Source organism: Colobus angolensis, unplaced genomic scaffold (assembly GCF_000951035.1).
Source record: "Colobus angolensis palliatus isolate OR3802 unplaced genomic scaffold, Cang.pa_1.0 Scaffold82, whole genome shotgun sequence".
Taxonomy (NCBI): domain Eukaryota; kingdom Metazoa; phylum Chordata; class Mammalia; order Primates; family Cercopithecidae; genus Colobus; species Colobus angolensis.
Window position 1 is genome coordinate 240,362 of NW_012122043.1, and position 15,184 is coordinate 255,545.

General features: G+C 62.9%; 2 protein-coding genes across 8 annotated transcripts; both read right to left on the minus strand.

The window, feature by feature from the left end:
• Nucleotides 1–2,509: 2,509 nt before the first annotated feature.
• NEU4 (sialidase 4) lies at nt 2,510–10,046 on the minus strand. 7 transcript variants are annotated; one of them, XM_011929530.1, is made up of 5 exons: nt 9,860–9,893; nt 9,213–9,356; nt 5,084–5,287; nt 4,652–4,907; nt 2,510–3,860 (listed from the first exon to the last, which is right to left on the minus strand). In XM_011929530.1, the coding sequence occupies exons 3-5, from the start codon at nt 5,282–5,284 to the stop codon at nt 2,863–2,865; spliced, it is 1,455 nt and encodes a 484-aa protein (XP_011784920.1). In that variant the 5' UTR covers nt 5,285–5,287; nt 9,213–9,356; nt 9,860–9,893; the 3' UTR covers nt 2,510–2,862. The 7 variants fall into 7 exon arrangements, with proteins under 7 accessions (XP_011784920.1, XP_011784917.1, XP_011784918.1 ...); XM_011929527.1 differs by lacking the exon at nt 9,213–9,356 and having other exon boundaries at nt 9,860–10,046; XM_011929528.1 differs by lacking the exon at nt 9,213–9,356 and having other exon boundaries at nt 5,084–5,290; nt 9,860–10,046.
• Nucleotides 10,047–12,207: 2,161 nt separating this feature from the next.
• On the minus strand, nt 12,208–14,617 carry GAL3ST2 (galactose-3-O-sulfotransferase 2). The gene is made up of 2 exons (XM_011929637.1): nt 14,336–14,617; nt 12,208–13,029 (listed from the first exon to the last, which is right to left on the minus strand). The coding sequence occupies exons 1-2, from the start codon at nt 14,615–14,617 to the stop codon at nt 12,208–12,210; spliced, it is 1,104 nt and encodes a 367-aa protein (XP_011785027.1).
• Nucleotides 14,618–15,184: the final 567 nt, after the last annotated feature.

Consider the following 15,184-nt stretch of genomic DNA (forward strand, 5'->3'; position numbering starts at 1 on the left):
GGGTCCTTCAGCGTCTTCCAGCTCTGAGCAGCCCCTGTGGCTGGTGGCGGCGTCACTGCAGCCTCTGCCTTCACCTTCACACAGCTTCTCCCTGTGTCTATGGCTCACAAGGACAGTCATCACTGGGCTAAACCCACTGCAATCCAGTATGACCTCCTCTTACTCCATCATGTCTCCAAAGGCCCTACTTCCAATAAGGCAGCAGGCTGAGCTTCCAGGGGGACATGAATTTGGGGACGCCGCTCACCCCAGTGTAGAAGCAAATGAAGAAGAATGGGCCGTGCAGAGCCCCACTGGGTTCCACGGCTTCCAGAACCCCAGAGAGGCCTGTGGCTCCTTTGGCTCAGATCTGAAGGCAGAAGAGTGGACTGTGATGACCCTGCTAGCCGCAAGCCAGGACACATGCGTGACAGGATGCACTCAGCCCATGACCTACACACGCCATGAGCCAGAACACATGCATAGCAGGATGCACCTAGCACGTGACCTACATGCACGTCATGAGTCAGGACACATGCATGGCAGGATGCACCCAGCACGTGACCTACACATGCCACAAGCCAGGACACACGCATGACAGGATGCACCAGCACGTGACCTACACACGTGTCACAAGCCAGGACACACGCATGACAGGATGCACCCAGGACACACGCATGACAGGATGCACCCAGCACGTGACCTACACACGTGTCACAAGCCAGGACACACGCATGACAGGATGCACCCAGCACGTGACCTACACACGTGCCACAAGCCAGGACACACGCATGACAGGATGCACCCAGCACGTGACCTACACACGTGCCACGAGGCAGTACACATGCATGACAGGATGCACCCAGCACGTGATCTACACGTGCGCCCTAGATTCCCAGTTGAAATATTAACCCCAAGGTGATACGGCCAGGAGGCGGGGCCTCCTGGGAGGGTGGAGCCTCACGAATGGGATAGCGTCCCATACAGGAGACCCAGGAGAGACCTGCCTCCCGCCGTGTGACACAGCCAGAGGCCGCCATCCATGAGCCAGAAACAGGGCCCTTATCAGACACGGAGCCTGCGTCCATGATCACAGACTTTGACCTTGGGCTTTGAGCCTCCAGAACCATAAGAAATACATTTCTGTTGTTCCCAAGCCCCCTGGTCTATATATTTCATTTTAGCAGCCCCAAGGCACTAAGACACAGACCCCCTAAAACCAGCACTGCCAGGGCCGGGGCAAGGGGCCCCTCCTGTGAGGGGCTGAGGCTGCCTGAGGTGGGGAGGGGCCCAGGGTGACTGTGGGAACTCAGGGCTCTCAGGGGCCCCGGATCCAGGCCCCCATCCTGCCCTTGCCTGGAACCCAGTGGTGGCCCCTCTCAGGCAGCAGCCCTCCTGGCAGCGCAGTTGCTGGGGAAAAGGGGGCTGCAAGGGGAGGTCATCTCTGCTCCCCTGGGGACCTTCGGCGACTCAGAGACCACCTGGATGCCCCTCACTGCTGGGGGCTGGCCATGGGTCCCCACCCTTGGGAACGGTCACCGAAGCCAGCCCAAGGGGTGACCAGACCCAGAGACACGCAAAGGAGCCCATCACACACAATTCAGGGCCAGGAAGAAGGTGGCACACGTGTGCACCCCCCAGCTGGTGCCGTCCACGGGCGTGGCAGCAGGCTGGGCAGGAGCACTTGAAGCCAGAAGGAAGGGCCCGTGGAGAGAGCGGTCCAGGGCTCACTTCCATTTTTTCTTTATAGCTTTCTACATTTTCCAGATTTTCTTTTTTTCTTTCTTTCTTTTTTTTTTTTTGGAGTCTCACTCTGTCGCCCAGGCTGGAGTGCAGTGGCACAATCTCGGCCCACTGCAACCTCCGCCTCCCAGGCTAAAGTGATTCTCCTGCCTCAGCCTCCCAAGTAGGTGAGATTACAGGTGCCCACCACGATGCCCAGCTAATTTTTGTGTTTTTAGTAGAGACGGGATTTACCATGTTGGCCAGGTTGGTCTCCAACTCCTGACCTCGTGATATCCACCTGCCTCGACCTCCCAAAGTGCTGGCATTACAGGCGTGAGTCACTGTGCCCGGCTCATTTTCCAGATTTTCTACAGTAAGCATATGTTCCTTTTATCATCAGAAATGAAGACTTTAAAAGGAGAATAAATAAAAAGGAACTTCCCTGGGGAAACAGCCCCAGTGGAGCCCAAGCCCTCTCCAGGGTGGGGTCAGGGGAGCGGGACACAGGGCTGGTCCTGGAAGGTGACCCCCTCCTGGTGTCCAGCTCTGCGGGGAGAGGCCCTACCTCCTCCTCCTCTGGTAGGAAGTTCAGGGAGTGCGGCAGACCACTTGCAAATCACCATCAAGGTGATTTGAGGTCAAGGGCGGAAGCCGCTTCCTCCCTCCTACCCTCTCGCTGCTGGCCCCGGGATGTTTAGGAGCAGAGCTTTGCTAAGGCAGTGAGATTTTGGGATGGGGGTCAGAGAAGTGGGTTCGAGCAGAGCTCCCCTCCCCAGGGCTGGAACCTGAAAAGGAAAGAAATGTCTACCCCGACACAAGCACGATTCCTTTATTTCGAGCCAGAAAGCAGCCACAAGCAAGTGCTGCCACCCACAACGCCCTGGGCTACCTGCAGTCCCGTGCCCGGCCTGCAGCCTCGGAAGGGAGCTGTGGGGGGTCGCCCAGGGCCCACTTCCTGCCCCTGCCTGCCCTGCTCACTCCCAGCCGCGGTTCCCCTTCCTGAAGAGCAGCCCCTGCTTGAGAGCTCTGAGGAGCAACTGTTTCTAATCCACAGGATTCTGCACTAAGAGCCCCCCCACATCCATCCTGGGGCACCCCAGCGTATTCCACCCCTCTGCCCCGGGCACCCAAGGGGCATGGGCACGGCCAGAAGGCCTGTCAGGAGGGCCAGCACCACCCCCGAGGCTTGTCCCCAAGGCTGGGCAGCTTGGGGCTGGCGGGCACGTTCTCCAGGACCTCACGTAGGGAGAATGTGCAAAAGGAAATCTCATCATAGGAGGTCCTGGCCCCACTCTCGTAGAGGCAGGCGAAAACCAGGTCCCCCTCAGGGGTCGGCCCGACGGACGCCAGGTCGGAGTAGCCGCTGGGGCCCTCGTAGATCACCCAGGGCTCTGTCCAGCTGCGCGGGTCCAGCGGGGCCTGGCTCAGCCGGATACCCATGTGCAGCCGAGCCCTGCGCCCCACTGGGTGGGAGTACAGCAGCCACGTGGGGCTCTGGGGCGGGGCAGCAAAGGGCATGGGGAGCGCTAGGGTCCAGGACCCCACATCCCCACTGACCCCAGGCCTGGGGCCAGGCTGCCTGGGGCCGTCCCCCTGAGGCTGCAGATGGCTGCAGGGCCCGCCAGGCACCTGGCCTCCATGGGGGTCTCCGGCAGCCTCCTCTGGGGGTTCATGGACTCCAGGACCAAGGCGTGGAGTGTGGAGGGGACTCCCAGGGCCCACTGACCAACCGTCATCCCGTGGCCTGCTGGGGGCGGGGGCTGGGAAGCCCACGATGCTGCCCTGGCAGCCCCAGGCCGTCTCGGGCAGGGAAGCCACGCGCTCTGCGGGCAGGAAGGAGGTGCCCTCGTCAGTGCTGAGCGCCTGCACACGGCTGCCCAGGGGGCTCCGGGCATTGCAGTAGAGGAAGCTGCCGGCCTGTCCACCATCCACTGCCGCCAGCTGGCACTCGCCTGAGCGCAGGTTGGGCACGAGGCCTCCACAGCGCCAGGTGCGGCCGTGGTCATCGCTGTAGAAGGCGAAGGAGTGGGGGCTGGTCCGGCAGATCTTGCCAAAACACTCTCGGCGGTCCACGCGGTAGGTGTAGGCGGGCACCAGCAGGCGGCCTGAGGGCAGCTGCACGCCATGGCCGGGACCCACGGCGAACGTGGCCCAGTCTGTGGGGAGGAGGGTGGAGGTGGGAGGGGCTGCTGAGTCCCCGAGGTGAGGGGGATGGAAGAGGGCACAGGGGGACGGGGAAGGAGGGGCGGGTGCCTCGGGTTAGGACCGTCGCACTCTGACCACCCTTCCACACGACTCATTGCAGCCGCCCTGAGTCCTCCCAGGCTGAACAAGCCTCTCCCAGCCCTTGGCAGCTGAGCCCAAGTGGATGGCACCCAGGGAGGCTGGCGAGCACTGCCCATACAGATACAGCGGAGGGCGGGCATGGGGAGTGAGGCCCTGCGGTGGGGTCCCGGGGCCCGCCATGTATCTGCTCCACTCCCTGCTGTGGCTCCCACAGGCCAGGGTCAGGTGGCCACAGAGGACGGAGGGGAGGGAAAGCTGTGGGCAAGGCCTGGCCAGGCCCTGGGCAGGGTGAGAAGGGAGTAAAGAATAAGAGGAAGGGGCGGGGCGGGCGGGGCGGGGGGGCTGTTGGTTTGGGAGCTGAGAGACACCTCAGCATCCAGCCTTCTCCTCTGCAGATAAAGGGATGACCCAGGGGGATGAGAAAGAGTCTGATCAGCCATAGAGGGCCTGCTCCTGCCCACCGGGTGGACTGGGTGGCGACCAGTACCCATTCGCCTGGGACGGGAGGCTCAGGACAGTCCTGGGGAGAGGGCTGGTTGGTTCCCTTGTGGCTGGAGGCAGGGGTGGGGCTGGGGCAGAATGGACATTTCCAGCTGGAATCTCCCTTCCGTGTGGACCGTGGCCAATCCGAGGGACCCAGACCGGCACCCTGCCCACCTACCCTGCACGGCACCACCGATGGCCTCCTCGGTGAGGTCCCGGGCACTGCCCCACGAGAGACCGGCGTCACGGCTGGCCACACAGCAGAGGCGTGCGGCGTTCCTTCCCGTGGCGATCTGCACGGCCTCGGGCGTGTGGCCCAGCACCGCGATGAAGAAGAGGAAGACGGTGCCCGTGCCAGTGTCGTGCACGGGGCAGGGGTTCATGGACCGGTGCTCTGCCAGGGCCGCTGTCCCCAGCACCTGCAGGGCACCCCACTGCCCAGAGGAGGAAGTGCCGCTGACCAGGACGTCCAGGGACCTGGGCACAGCCCCCCGCGGGGCACCTGAGACAGCTGAGCCTGGTTTGCTCATCTCTACCTCGGGCACCCGCCTGCCACCGCCACCCCCGCCCCTGACCCGGGTGTGCAGCCCCAGTGGGCCCGGCCACTCACCCGCACGGAGCCCCCGGCCCGTGTGCCCCTCCTCAGCACCAGGCGGTGGGCGTGGGAGTCGTCGGGGCTGAGCCGCTGCTCCACAAAGGCCAGCAGGGTGGGCCCGGGGGGCACGGGGAGCAGTGAGGGCACGCGGTAGGTCAGGCCGGTCCTCTCTCGCTGGAAGAGCACTGTCCGTGAAGGGGTATGAGGGGCCCCCATGCTCTGCTGGTCAGTGCAGGGCCACAAGTCAGCAAGGCAGGCCCAGGGAGCCCCACACTCGCTCCTCGTCTGGACTGGGGAAGGGGCTCAGGAGGTGCAGACAGCTCCTGCCCACACCTAGGCCTCTTCCTGTACCCACCTTGGGGTCAGCCCTGTTTCTGACTCCCTCACCCCAGATCTGGAGCAGCCCCTCCCCAGCCCACCCTCACACCCCCTGCACCCCAAATGTCTGTGGAATCAGCCCTTCCCCTCTCAACACGGCTCTGGGAATTGACCCTCGGCCAGGCTGGTTGGTGCGGAGGTGCAGGGGAGGCTGGCTGGAGAGCCCGGGGACCCTGCCAGCCATGTGCCCGGGACACAGGCTCATCCCAGCATTCACCCAGCAGGAGGTCATGTGGACAATCAGGACCCGAAACCTCAAGCAAGGAGAGGCTCAGTGTCCCCAGAATAGAGCCCACAGCAAACAGAGACACAAAGAGGTGAGCTCACAGGGACTGCTGGGAGCCATGGGGACAGGGGACCCGCTCCCACTTCCTGAACATCATCGGGTCGCCCGCAGCCAGGGATCCTGCAGGGGACAGGTGCTCGGTGATCAGACCCCTGCCTGCAGGCAGCTGGCCCCATAGTGCCCCCACCCCACTGCCTGGTGCTTTGCACCTGCAGGCCCTGACCTGAGGAGCACCTGAGAAGCACCCATAGGAATCAGAAGCCCCAAAGCTGAGTAGGGCTCCCAGACAACGCCCACCAGGGCAGGGCCCGGGTAAGCAGGCATTTGGGGCACATATGGGGTCTGCTTGCTGCAAGCGGGACCTGCCTGGGGGTCTCTGGGTCAGACCGCACAAAGGCAGGCCGGGCCGTGCGTGAGCACGCACAGCCCGGCACGGGAGGTGGCGCAGCTGCAGAAAGGTGGGAACGCTGGTACCCACCGTGCAGGACTCGGAGCGGTCAGAGCCACGGCCAGTCACCCAGGCTGGGCACACGGGGCACCTGGATGGGAGGCTAAGGGAAGGAGGGCGGAGGGAGATGGCCGGATGCCGAACACCGCACCTGGCCAGGGCACAACGCCTGCCTGCAACAGGGACCCACACACACTCACGAGTCAGGTGGGACCGATGGAGACCCGGGTAAAGGTGCAACACTCGTGCAAAACCCGGGCAGGCCTTGCCCCTACACCTGAGGCCCGAACAGACTGCTCCACCTCCAGCCACCTCTGCCCTGGGCCTCCGGTTCCTGAAAGGCTCTTGGCTAGGACAGCTGGCTGGCCCCTTCCTGCTGCTCCCCCACCACCAGTGTGTGGCTTCTGAGAGCAGCTTCCTGTCCCCAAAAAGGCCCTGGCTCTGCTCTCAAAGGGCAATTGTGTCCAAGTGGGAAGCAGGTGCAGACGCCACGTGTCCCTCTGGGCTGAGCAGGCACAAGCAAGACATTCTCTCTGCACTTGGCTCTCTCCCCAAGGCCCGGGCCACAGGAGCAGGCGTCAGCACCCCCTGCAGACATGAGGCCCAGGCGCGCCCCTGGGGACAGAGAGGGAGGGAAGGAGGCTCCAGAAACCAGCTGGTCACTCCCCTCGCTGCACAGAGGGGAAACTGAGGCCCACAGAGAGGACAAGGCTGCCACACACTTGGCTTGGGGTATCCTTGCCACGGCCAGGCCCTGGGTTCCACAGAGCCTCTGTGTCCTCAGCAGGCCCCTCCATCTCAGAGGCCAGCCCTGCTTAGCGTGGCCAGTTCAGCATGTTCCAGAGGTTTGGCTTGACTGGGACAGCTGTGTCCTGGACATTAACCAGTGCCCCCGCCCTCCCTGACAGGGCCCTTCTCAGGGGTGCGGAGTCACAGAAGGGGAACCGAGGCCGGGGGGAGCTAGGACCTCCAGGAGAACCTGGCCTTCTGGCCCCTGGACCCCTGGACCGGTTGTAGGGTTCACTCTGGCTTGGCAGGAGGCCGTCACAGACCCCCCCAACCCCTCGCAGCCCATCCTCTGTGGGCGCCCCTAGAGCCCTGAGGTCAGCCCAGGCCCTCCGCACACACCCTCTGGGGTCAGCACTTCTTGTCCGGGGACCCGTCAGGTGTAGGAACACCTTGGCGAGGGGCATTCCCACGCGCCCACGTAAAGTGCAGAGGCCAAAGCGTTGCGCAGGATCCCGGCGGGGGCCCTCGGCGGCTCTGACCCTCAGCCTGCACTGTGAACGTCCTGTGCCCTGGCCAGGGCGAAGACTCCAAACACAGACCCTTCACCTGGTACAGCGTCCCCGACCAGCCCATCTGAAGAACAACCCTGTCGGGGGGGCCGGTCCCCTGCATCGGGCCCCTCACAACCCATCTGCCTCCATCCCATGCCCTGAATCTGCCTCCAGGAACCCTCAGTGTCATACCCACCCTGTGGGCCAGGAAACTGTCCCATTGGGAGACGCGTGTGGGACCTCTTGCTGGAGGGGCCCTCAGAATCCATGCAGCCCGCCCCTTGTTTGAGAGCTGAGGCGCCACCCTGGGGTTGGCAAGCGGTGGGGCTCGTCCAGCGCCCCCAGACAGAGGGGCCGGCTAGCGGGACAGATCCCTCAGGAGCGGGTCCTGGCCCCGAGCGCCAGGGTAGAGGGGTGAGGGCGCTGGGGGTGCAAAGGGCAGGGACTCACCGGCCACCTCGGGAAGGCTGCAGAGCTCATCATGGGTGGCTGCCTCGCCTGACCCAGAGCAGAGACAAGGGCCCACTGTGCGGGCAGCAGGCCAGGGAGCTGGCCACTTCCCAGGGCTACGTCAGGACCCTGGACACTCCCACGGTGGCACAGCTCCACTGAAGCCCAGAGCGGGGCCGGGGTGCAGATGGGCACCCAAGAGCCACACAGAGGCCTGGGGCCAGCACAGGCTCCCCTCTGCAGGTCGACGCGCTCAAGACTGGGGTGCTGAGGGCACAGGGATGCGCCCTCCAACAAGGGCTCTGGTGAGGCCACAGTGGACCTCCCAGGGGTACACAGGGGTCTGCTGCTCAAGAGATGTGGCCCTGGCAGGAGGGCTCTGTGAGTGCACACTCTTTTCCGGGCTTCCTGGGTGCGGGGCCTCCCCTGGCACAGCACAGCCCCTCACAGCACAGGACAGTGGCCCCTGGGGCCTTGCTGGGCTCCGGCTCTGTATCTGTGCTTCTGGCAGGCCAGCACCCCATCACAGTGTCCTGTGCCTCTCAGGGCCCAGGGTGACCCCTCCCCAGCACAGCTGCCCCTGCAGGACTCCTGCCAGCCCCATTCATGCTGGCCTGACCCCGGCCTGCCATTTCGGAGGCAGCCTCAGTAACCGATGCTCAAATGGCCACTGCCCAGGCCAGAATCCCAGAGGAGGTCACAGGTCCCCAGTGCGCTCTGACAGGGCAGCCTCTGCGGGGGCTCCCTGGGCCCTGAACACCCTCCCTTCTCACTGTCCCTCCCTCCCTCGCAAAGGGCGTCCTCAGCTGCTTCTGAAACTCGGGGGCTGTGGTGGGAAACAGGGAGGTCATGTGGTTTCCAGGCTGAGATTATAAACCTGCTGTGTCCCTCCAGGTCTTGGGGCCTGAGGGGATTTACTGAGGGGAGCTGGGAGGGGGCCGGGAGGATGTGGGAGAGAAGGAAGTGGGAGGGGTGGGCCCCAGCTCCTTCCGACTATCTACGTGCCCCCCGTGGGCCGCTCACCAGTGCCCTGTGCACTCACAGTCCCCGGAGGGGTGTACCGAGTCCAGGCAACTTGGCCGTTGTACACATCCTCCCGCTCACAGCCAAGAATCCTGGGGCAGGTGGGTGGGAAGGGACAACCTCCTCACCTCTCAGAAGCCCCAGCCCAGCCCAACCAGAACTGGGCGGCCCGTCTCCCTTCTCCTGTCCCCCAAGTCTGGGCCTGGTGGAGTCTGACCAGGGCCATCCCCTAAGCACCCAGGCTGATAGGGAAACGGGGCCTCCCAGCCCCCATGTCACCTTGCAAAGCCCCCTCCTGCGCCACCCTGAGACAGAGGCTGGGTCTGGAGCAGGGCTGTCTGACCAAGGTGTGCCCACAGAGCTGGGATGGGGGGCAGGCCTCACTGCCTCTGCTCGACGCTTTTCAAGCCCACTTTTTTCAATCTAGAGATTTCACAGAAAAACCGTGTTTTCAGCTTCTCCTGAAAAGTCAGATTTGCCCTCAGGTGCCACCTCCTTCCCCTGGGCATCTCTGCCTGGACAAGCCACCGTCTACCTGGGGTATATGCCAGCCATGGGTCCCACCAACCCCCAACTGTCACCCCGTGGCCCATGGCTGCTCAGAGGTCCCTGGGCACATCTGAGGCTCTGTCCCTGTGGGATGAAAGCCACCGGGAGGAAGCTTTCCTTAACTGCCTTCGTGAGCTCTGGCAGCTGAGGGGCCACGCTGACGCCAGCATCACACGGAAGGCTGGGACATGCCCCCCCACCAAAAGCAGTTTCGGCCACACTGTGTTCCCCCTTTCACGGCTGCACGATGTGGCAGCATTTTAACCACCCCTTCTCAATGCACAACCCGGACAGGCTGTTCTCAGCACTCTACTGCAAACCACACGCCATTTTACATCACCAGAAAGACCCCAAATTTCTGTTCAAAAAGATGGTACCAGTTTCAGTTCCCACCAACCTCGAAGGCAGAGACAAAAGGACAGTATGCCTCTCCTGTAACTTCATTTCTTCGGTGACTGAAGCTGAGGGCAGAGTCCACGCCTGGGCACAGGGCTGCCACCGCAGCAGCCACCGCCCCTAACCCTCCTCACTCCTCCTCCCAGAGACGACCTGTGCTCTGCTCAGAAGCAGACCTCCTCATGCTGAACTCACTCCGGCCCAGTGTGCCAAGGGGGCCTGGTTTTGGGGCCGGCAGGTTCTGCCTGATGCTCAGAGGGTAACTGGATGCTGAAAACCGTGAGTCTTTCTTCAACTCAGGGGAATGTTTCCATGGCAGGCCAGGCCTCACTGATGCAGGCCTCCGTGACAACTGTCCGGCACTGACTGAGGGTGAAGTGAAATATTAGAAGCTGAGAGCCAGCGCCTCATACAAAGCTGGGAAGTAACAAAAGCCCACCAAGAGTTTTGCCCACGGCTTTCCTGGGCCTTGAAGCATGACGAGATCATGAAGGAATTCTTAACAGGACCCGTTTAGTATTAAACAGGTTTTATTGGGGGGTGTGAAAAAACTCCCCAGGCCTCCACAAACAAGTTTACTGGGCTCTGAAGGAACTCCCCAAACCTCCATGATTTAGCAGAAGACAAGATAAGAGTAAACACCTGGACCCACTTAGATCAAGTAAATTTACTGAGGCTCCAGAGGAAGATCAGGACTTGAACTTAGTTATAGATTAGAAGAATTTAATCACATATGTCTTTAGATGAATCACACTTACACGCAGACATAGAGCCTAGAAGGTTTACAAGCTCTGGAAAAACGCTGTAATCTGGAGTTAAGTCTGGTAATCATTTCCAGGCCATCTCCCTGTAACCAGTTACAGAAATAAAATCTCTCTTCTTCCCCGGTTCATCTGCATCTCACTATCCCGCCTCGGGAATGAGCAACCCGACTCTGGGTGTGGTCGGGGAATGTTTTGTTCTCGGCGTGACCTGCTTTCTCATCTGTGGTCTTCTCTGTCTTCTGGGACTCCTGTTGTTGGCACGTGGGCTCCTCCAGGGCCACTCTCCCTTTACCTGGCGGAATCCCCTCCTGTGGCTTCCCTGGGCTGAGAGCGGAGGGAGGGTGGGCGGCCTGCAGAGGTCCCTGGGCTGAGCGGGGAGGGAGAGTGGCCTGCAGAGGTCCCTGGCTGACTCTGACTCAGTGGAGCTCGTGCCATACTTCACAGCCGACTCTCACTGAAAATTCACTCTTCCTGAAGCTCCCCCATTATACTGGGGTCCGAGGGAGCTGCCTATGCTGCTGGTTTGGGTTCTCTCTCTTCTTTGAAATACTGGTTCCCTGACCCCCGAAAAAAAGCAAGGACACACCTAGACCTGCAGGCCTAGATCCACTGCTGGGGCCTCAACCTCCAGGCTGAGCGTGCAACAGAGCAGCTGTGTTTCCTGCGTGCCCCAGGCATCCGCTGGTCCCAGCATGTGCACCCCTTTACCCGCTGGGCCCCTGGCAGCCAGGGATCACGTCCTGCCAGGCAGGGAGGCTCTGTCCCTCCGTGTGAATGACAAAGAGGGGTGCCCACAGCTGCCCTCTGGCACCACACCCAACATGGTCTCCAAGGCAACCAAGGGTACGTGGACCCCCAACCACTCCAGTCTCCTTTGGCAAGTGAGACGTCCTCTCCTTCACGGGGCATTAGGGGCTGACCAGCAGGGGTCGTGGAGCCGAGCTAGAGCTCTGGTCTCGTGAGCAGCTATGCCATCTCTGTAGAAAACGTCCTTCCATCAGAACCAAACCTCCTGCAGCCAAAGATGGGGAGCTGTTCGGGAGCGGCCGAGCTCTGGCCCCTGCCCCGTTTCCGGGCTGGTCTTTGTGGCACTGCCTGTGCCTGCAGCTGTCTCTGGGACCAGCACCTTGTCGCCAGCGCCGGGAAATTCAGGGGAGCCACTCTGAGCTCCTCCGAGGACCCACAGCCCCAGTGCCCAGGACCCTCGGGAGTCCCGGGGCTCACGGGCATGCGTGTCCTGCCGGGCAGGTGCTGACCTGCGATCCAGCTTCCCCTACTCCCCCGCCCTCCTGTTCAGTTCTATTCAGTGAACACAGCCTCGGACCTGGGGGCGAGGGGAGGGGGCTGCCGCCTGCGCTCAGGGCGCCCTCTGGGAGGGATCTGGGCGGATCGTCGGGGTGGGCGGCTCCTTACTGGGGTCTCCACCCTCTTCATCTTAGAGCCGTGGCCGGCGGGCCTGGGTTTCCCAACGCCCCAGAAGCCCTGCGAGGATCCCCGGCCTCCCTGGTGACGGCGGAGAGAGGGGCTGCTGTCTGCAGGAGACCCCGGCCCCGGCCCCGGCCCCTCTACGCCCCCAGGAACGGGATGTTCTTGCGGGGCTTCTCCGGGAACTGCAGGGCGTACAGGCGGGCCATGTACTGGAGCTCAGGCATCACCAGCCTCTCGCACACGCGCAGCGTCTTGTTGTCCAGGCCCGGCCGGAGGTTGTAGCCCAGGATGTCGGCCCTGCCGGGCTGGTAAGGGCGCAGGCGCGGGTCTCTGATCTGCGTGTGGTTCTTGGGCGCGCCGCCGTCCTGCAGGCACAGGGTCGCGAGTTCGCGCCTCCGGGCGCGCAGCCGCTCCACCTCCCCGCGCAGCCGCCGCGGCCCCAGCTCGGCGTGCAGCTGCCTCCAGAGGGTGCGGTTGAAATGCTCGTACAGGCGCCAGTCCAGCGCGCACCAGCTCCGCGCGCGCTCCCGGGTCTTGGGCGCCAGGCGGGTCACGGAGCGCGCGCTGCGGGAGTTGATCCTGAAGGCCACCACGTCGTCCAGCGCCCAGCGCAGCCGGCGCCGCAGCAGCACCAGGGACTCGTCCAGGTGCTCGGCGATAAGCACCAGCTGGAAGCGCCGCTCCACCTCCGCGATGCGCGCGCGCACGTAGCCCTCCTTGCGCGGCGCGTTGGGGTCGAAGCCGAAGTCGAACCACATGTTGTTCTTGGCGTAGACGTTCTTGAGGAGGCGGCTGTCGTTGTAGAACGTCCGCGGCGAGGCCAGGAACGCGTCCAGGCTCGGGGCGCGCAGGAAGGCGGGGGTGTAGGTTTTGTAGTAGATGAAGGAGGACTCCAGCTGGAACACGGGGTTCCTCAGGATGGAGAAGTAGAAGGTGTTGTTGGGCATGACTTTCTGCACCTGTGTGGCGACAGAGAGGCGGGCTGCGGACCGCGGGCCCGGGCCAGGGTGGCCCACCCGCGGGGAGGAGGCGCGTCCTGGCCATACCCGCTGCGGGAGCCCCCCATCCACACATCTGCGGAGGGACCCGGGCCTGGCACCTCCTCGTGCAGTAGCTGCGGGAGCAGAGCCAGGGCCACACGCAGGCCCTGCAGCACGGTCACTGGTTCCCGGGGGCCCAAAACAGAGGCCAAGGACGCCAGGAAGGGGCCTCAGCAGGAGGAGGCCGTGGGCAGAGCAGGAGGAGGGAGGAGGAGTTCCCACTGACACCTCGAGGAGACGCAGAGGCCTCTAGGGGTGGGATGCTGTGGGGCACAGACCCATCACGAAGGGCCCTCCACGGGCCCCTGGCACAGGGGGCCTTCAGCACTCCACCAGCTGCCCACAGGCCAGGGTGACACCCACCTAACAAAGAAACTGCGGCCCAGAGAAGGCCCATGACCCAGGTTCCTGGCAGGGTGGGTCTGGACTCACCCTCACTTGTGCCCCCTCAGAGGTCCTGGAGGATATACCCCACCCACAGAAAGTAAAGTCATGCAGAAAGTCATGCCCAACTACACCGCTGGTTTCTCCATCCTCAGAAACCCAGGGAGAGAACAGTGGGAGGCCTCCTCCCTGCTCCCACCCTCTTCCTATCCTCTCCTCCCGAACCCTGCTCCTCCCTCTGCCCCGCAGCCCCCACCCCACAGCACACCCAAGCTGCCCCACTCTCTGCCCACCACCTCTCCTCACCAGGCCTCCCTCTGGCCTCATCTCATCACCTAGCCTCTGCTGGCCGTTCTCCACAGAGCGCTGGGGGTGACCCTAAAGCACCTGTGCCTGCCCACAGCCCTCCTGCCCACGGTCCCTGCCCTGTTTCTTTTGTAAGGAAGGTCAGGGAAGCCCTGGGGGGAAGAGGGCTCTATGCTGAGACCTGAGGGACCCAAAGGAGGGCCTGCAGCCACAGGAGTGAAGGTCATGGGGTGGGGTGAGCCGGGCCTGTGCAGTACCAGAGGAGGCCAGAGAAGCAGGGGAGAACTGGGGATGCCCTTGGGCAGGGGCTATGGGACTCCCAGGTCTCATTCCAAGAGCAACTGTAGGCGACTGGCTGCCTGGAGGGGCAGGGGTTGCCTCAGCAGGACGTGCGGCCCAGGCCCTCCCCACCCCCTCTCTGCATGCCCCGCCCGTAAGCCTTCCACCTCCTCTCCAGCCTCCAGGCTACACCACTCGGACCCTGTAGCTACAGTCACGGCCGCAGCCCACCCTCCTGCCCAGCAGGCCACCGCACCTCAGGCAGGTTGAACCTCAGGTGGTTGCACATGATGTTGAAGTGCTGCTGTGGCTGTATGCCTTCCACGTAGCGTGCCAGGAAGAGCCTGGGATAGCCCAGGTGGACGTGCAAGCCGGCGGGCAGCGCCACGGACAGGTTGTGGGTCTCGGCAAAGCGGTAGAGGATGTTGAGCACCGTGCTGCTGGCCGTCTTGTGCGTCTTCAGGAACATGATGTTGGTCACCGGCGGCCCCTTGGCCTGGCCCCCAAACAGGCTGGGAGGGAAGGCACAGGCCACCATCAGCAAGGCTGCAGGTGCCCTGACCCCCGCTCAACAGTGAACCCCAGCCCGGCAACCGCAACGAGAGGCCTCCCAACCTGAGCCCCCCAACTCTAGGCCAGGGGGCCCACTGGGTAAACACAGAACCATGGCCCAAGCCTTGCCCTCCCACAGCCTCCCATCTGGTGGCCCAAACACAAACTCCCCCAACTGTCTTCCGTAACCATGCTCCCCAACTCTGTGCCCCTGAGAACTGAAAATAAAACCCTAAATGAAACCCGACTTGGCCAAGGGGACCCCAGACACACGTTAAAACTGAGTTCCCAGCAGTGATGGGATGGGAGGTCAGACTCACCCCATCATCACACCCCCTCCCCTTTGCGGTTTAGACACAGCAGCTGCCCAGGGTGAATGTTAAATAGAGACCATGAAGAAAATGTGGCACATATATACCGTGGAATACTGCGCAGCCATAAAAAAGAATGAGTTCATGTCCTTTGCAGGGACGTGGATGAAGCTGGAAACCATCATCCTCAGCCAACTCACACAGGAACAGAAAACCAAACACTGCACGTTCTCACTCATAAG

Coding starts and splice junctions, on each gene's coding strand:
- GAL3ST2 (XM_011929637.1), bottom strand. CDS start 14,617: ATGGTGGCCTGTGCCTTCCCTCCCAGCCTGTTTGGGGGCCAGGCCAAG. Junction 13,030..14,335: donor TGAGGTTCAACCTGCCTGAG/GTGCGGTGGCCT, acceptor GTCGCCACACAG/GTGCAGAAAGTCATGCCCAA.
- NEU4 (XM_011929525.1), bottom strand. CDS start 7,943: ATGATGAGCTCTGCAGCCTTCCCGAGGTGGCCG. Junction 4,908..5,083: donor GGGCCGGGGGCTCCGTGCGG/GTGAGTGGCCGG, acceptor TCCTCTGGGCAG/TGGGGTGCCCTGCAGGTGCT. Junction 3,861..4,651: donor CATCGGTGGTGCCGTGCAGG/GTAGGTGGGCAG, acceptor TCCTCCCCACAG/ACTGGGCCACGTTCGCCGTG.